General features: G+C 49.2%; 1 protein-coding gene across 1 annotated transcript; it reads right to left on the reverse strand.

Annotated features, from left to right (window-relative positions):
• Positions 1 to 726: 726 nt before the first annotated feature.
• Positions 727 to 4,116, reverse strand: LOC142774438 (uncharacterized). The gene is made up of 2 exons (XM_075874791.1): positions 3,903 to 4,116; positions 727 to 1,556 (listed from the first exon to the last, which is right to left on the reverse strand). The coding sequence occupies exons 1-2, from the start codon at positions 4,104 to 4,106 to the stop codon at positions 1,308 to 1,310; spliced, it is 453 nt and encodes a 150-aa protein (XP_075730906.1). The 5' UTR covers positions 4,107 to 4,116; the 3' UTR covers positions 727 to 1,307.
• Between the last annotated feature and the right edge of the window lie 825 nt (positions 4,117 to 4,941).

A 4,941-nucleotide genomic window follows, 5' to 3' on the forward strand; every position in this document is an offset into this window, starting at 1 on the left:
CTGAAGGGAACCTTGATGGGATGCAAAGCAGCAGCGTTGTGCACAGTGGCGTCACGGGTTGACCGGCGCTAACGCGCTAACGCGGGGGCTGCGGTGAGCGCTAGAAGATTCGTTTTTAGCGATGGCTGCCGTAGGTCTTGCAGGTGACACGTACTGACATGTTTCAACACGTTCGTTAGGCGCGCGTCTGGTTTATTGTGCGTGAACCCACGAGTCGGCAGTGTAGCGAGCAGCGGCAGCGGCAGGTGTAGCGGGCGAACAGACGAGGCGGCAGCTGCGGGCACCGCGGCGAGCGCTCAGCCGGTGAGGGAGAGAGTCGCGTCAGCGCGCACAGCGAGGGCAGCATGATGTCAACGCGCGGCAGTGGCGTGACCTACTTGGCATCGCGCGAACATCCACGGTGCGCGGCGGATTCGTACGGAGGGACAGCGTTACACAGGCTAGTCATAGAGCTGGTTCGCATCTAATGTTATAAATGGGTTCACCTTCGAGCAGCCTTAGAGAAATGTATAGGGACCGTGTGTTTTCATTTTACCTTGCTGTTGAATGTTATTACACGGAGGAGGCTTACGCCGTCTGTGAGAATCGTTGTTTGTTTGTTCCAAACACCCCGTGACCGAACTCCAAGAGACGCCGATTGAGTGGATTCAATCACTCGAGATCATGGACGCGAGATAACGCTGTCAAGCTCCATTTCTTTATTATGTCAGAGGGAGATATAAAAAAAAAGGCAGCGGCGCACTTCTGGGTCCGTGGAGCCCTCTGATGACAATCTATTACAACCTAACAAGAATGACTTAATCATTGTGGTTTTTCGTCCCGAAACTGCGACACCTGCGAGCAGCTTTAACTATGAGAGACAGCGTAGAGGGAAGCGACGGAAATTTCGATCACTTTAACGTACACCTAAATATAAGTACACGGACCTTTACAACATTTCACTTAGCACGAAATGCGGCCACAACGGCAGAGATTGAATCCCACACCCTCCGTGTGAGCAGCCAAGCACTATATTTCCACGTGATTAATCAGCCTTCGAGAAAAAGGCAGACGAGGACGCGGCAGTTGAGTGATATTTGAGCCATCATAATCATCATCATCCTAGCACCAGTGCCTTTGTTTTGGCTGTGCTGTACCGAACCCTCTCTGGAGTTGGACCTTGTAAAGACGCCCGATAAACGTCTCCTTTTATTTAGAACATGAACATCTTCTCGGGGGAAGAGCTTGGTTAGCCAAACAAGAGGCCATATCTACGAGACCATTGTTTGCTGGTAAGAATGACTGGCTTCTATTTTTAACAAGAGCCCTCATTTCTCTTTCGCTTCGACGGGTCCTGGCCGGCTGTCGATGTGCGACGGCATACGACTCAAGTTTGCCCGTGGCCGCCGGAAGGTGAAGAAGAGCTGCCGCCGCGACAGGCCCACGAAGATCTCCTCGGGCGGGATGTCGCCGACGGAGAACTCGGGCAGCTTCTCTTTCTTCTTGATGGACACGAGCCGGGAGAAGAGCTCGCCCCACGTCGTGTACGCCCTGCCCACGTTGAACTTGAGAGTGCCCTGCGCCCCAGATGTCGAGGGCGGTGAACTTGGGCACGCGCGGCCTCTCGGAAAGAGCACAGTGCACTTGTACGCAAGTACGTTCCCATACCTACCACTGCACATACCTTTCCTGGATCAGTTCATACGTTGCCTCAATACACAGATTCAGTAACCATTAATAAACAAAAAGCGTACTGTTCTACAAAAAAGAGGGAATTAGCGAATATGTTGAAGCTTATTCAGTGAAGAAAATAATGACTGAGGAGATCTTGGACGCATTCCCTTCTGTAATTTGAGCCCCAAATAGTACATGAAATGTGTTGCTCAACGGAGGACTATAAGCCAGAGACTGTATTTTTTTTAATCCTTGTCTTGGTGTCTTGATCTTCACGTTTTCATCTCTCCCGAATGAGTTCGTTCCAGCGCCCAGATGTATGAGTCTGTGGATAAAGGCAATCACTTTCGCTCAAGGTCACTTGAAAACTGCCGGCAATACGATCTCCATGATTTGCAGGCTTGAAATTAATTTAAGAAGTAAAACGGCAGATCAATACGATATTTAAACCACAGGCAGCAGCCTAGTCGCTGGGCGTCACATCTCTGCGCTGCGCCCATACCAGAAGGGGCAAGGAAGCCTTATAAATCGTACTGTAGGGCCTATTTATGTGAGATCTGTGTACACAGGTTGTTCACCTACGTAAATGGATTTTCTTCTTCGTGATTCAGCGTCCTAGAGTCATAGTCAAGAGAGAAAATTGGAACAATGACCACCCTGCTTTATCCGACAGCTTGAAGGTGTATTCAATATAGTCATTATAGTTCAAGAAGAAGCTTATAAAACACACTCGTCAAGTGTTGCTCACGCCAGCTCTATCATTGCTTGTCGTGATTTCACTGAACTAGAAATATTCGAACTTCATTCTTTCATGACTGCCAACGTTCTCGTTTATTTGTTTTTCGTCTCATCATGCAACGTCGACCTCTCGTCACAGTCGTCCAACAATCTTCACAATTGGTACTAAAAAAATGAGTTCCGCTACAAGGTCGAAGCAATGAATGTGATTGCAGGAAATTGACTTGACCTATAGCGTAGCCCAACAAAACTTTAGCGAATTTGACCTTTCGAGGGAAAAAAACGTTTCCGGTGGTGCCTGCCGTCTCACGAAAAAGTTGTGGCAGAAGCCGTCAGCTGTTGTCTGTTCATGTTGCTCGCGCGCCAGCGTTTGTCACCGTGCGCTCATGATGAAAGTTTGCGATTAGTTCTTAAGCAACTTACCGCCCTGCTCTAGCTCACACCGGCCCCCTTTCATGCTCCTTCGCCCGGCGATGGACTGCGAGGCACTAGAGAGTTTTAGTACTGCGGAATGGTGCTACGTACGCATCACGCAAGCGCCTTGCGTGACGTGGCGTCGTTTGCCACTAATCGGCTTTTAGTACGCCGTAGTACCCGCGTATATCCGTAACGAGCGTGAAGCATGTTGCGCCATCTGGTAGATCAGAATAGAAGTACGTGTTGTTGACAGCCAATGTGAGCCAATCCAAGTGTTATAGCCAGACTATGGCCATACTTTAAGCCACAGAGCCGGTTGGTGCTTGCCTTCGACACCGCCATTCTGCAAAACGAAGTCTCGCGCTTTCGCGAACTTGTTCGAGAGCGGCGCGATCAGCTCATACGTACGCACGCACGCATCTCACGCGTGCGTACGTAGTGGCTGCGTACGTAACGCGATACGTGCGAGTTGCGGTCTGCGCATGCGCACTACGCAGAACGTGGCATCCTTACGTACGCAACGCCGCCACGTACGCAGCGTACACAGTACTAAAACTCTCTATTTTCTCTCGACGTGAGCAAAGTGGAATAAACGTAGTTTCATTCATTCTCTCTGCTTCAGAAGCAGTGGCTGGCAGACCACGCACGTGGAGCGATTTTATCACACGCGTTCTTGGTACGCGAATGTCCGGCTCGATTCAATCATCTCTGGTCCAGCGGTGTTCCTTGACAGCGATCTCACGCTTTATTCGCGGGTTGAATATACAAAACTCGAGGCGATATGTTATCGATTCTGACTTTATGCGGAACATGACAGCGACGCTGACGACTAAGGCCAGTCTAGAGTGTGCATATCAGTGATATCACATAAAATTCCCATTTTTGAGCACGGTAGCGCACAGATGACTGCACCGTTATAAAGGTATGTACTTGCACCGCTCAAAACATACCCATCCATCCAACCATTCTTTCACCCGGTTAACTTTTTGGTAACCAGTGAAAACATAGGCGATAACAAGCCTACTGGCACAGCCAATACCACCTAATGACCGATTTGAGTAGATGCGAGCGCGTTAATCCAGCTGAATGCATACCTTGTAGTTGTACATGAATTCGCACTGGTGAAACTCCATCATCGCGAAGTAGATGCGGTTGATCAGGGAGACGCTATTACGCTTCTCCAGAGGCAACTTGATGATGACGTGATAGCAACCACCGTATTTGCGGTCCATGTGCGGCCCGTCACCCATCGCCTCAATCTTGCCGGACTCTAGGAAGGCCACACGGTCGCAGAGCATCTCGATCTGCGCCATACTGCGAGGGCGATTAAGAGCAGAGAGCGTGGTTGTTAAGAAGCGCACACAGTGGTTAATTCAAGCCAGGACATGTTTGTACACGTCAAGAATGTGGGGTATGGAGTTAGTTGGTTTTGCACAAACAAAGTACTGCGCTGCAGTTACTTGGACATAACAAGCTGAAGGACACACGTTACGAAGTGGACACGACAAGCGCTTGTCCACCTTGTAACGTGGGTCATTTCTAACTTCTTACGTCTCAGTATTTGTAACACAGTATTTTAATAATTTTATATAGGCAAAAACGTACAACGTCAGAACAGCCACATGGCTTTTATGCATTTGCATATGACGACTCAAATACGAAACCCAACTTCTAGCTTTTCTCAGCCTAGTGTATCAATTTTTTTCCCTCCCACTCCCTTCCGTGAAGTCTTTCCGCACGCTACGTGGCCCTGCGCTGCCTCCGAGATCACGGGGAAACTTTGAGCATCACGTATCGTTTTGCAGTTTCTCCGAGATCGGGCGCAATAGGACGTGACTATCTGCGTCGAGGGGGACCGGAACGAGAAGATGGAACACAGGACAAAGATAGAATCTGCCTCCTCATCACTTACGCTTTACGCTGGTATTCATGTTGTACTAAGCTCGATACCAATTAACCAAACTTTACGGCCTAACAGTGCTATATGAGGCCACCCTCGATCCGGCTACATAGCAACGCGATTATGTCAGCGTGTGACGTCCTCACAACGTCACACAATTTGGCGACCTGTGTTGTCATGAATACATTTCGGGTGACGTCATCACACAAAGATGATTCTTCGCATTACTCGTG

This window comes from Rhipicephalus microplus, chromosome 10, assembly GCF_043290135.1.
Source record: "Rhipicephalus microplus isolate Deutch F79 chromosome 10, USDA_Rmic, whole genome shotgun sequence".
NCBI classification, from domain to species: domain Eukaryota; kingdom Metazoa; phylum Arthropoda; class Arachnida; order Ixodida; family Ixodidae; genus Rhipicephalus; species Rhipicephalus microplus.

Bases quoted from the DNA above. Each gene is read 5' to 3' on its own strand.
- LOC142774438 (XM_075874791.1), bottom strand. From the start codon at position 4,106: ATGCTCTGCGACCGTGTGGCCTTCCTAGAGTCCGGCAAGATTGAGGCG. The intron at 1,557-3,902 runs GTATGCATTCAG...TCTGGGGCGCAG, and splicing joins AATTCATGTACAACTACAAG to GGCACTCTCAAGTTCAACGT.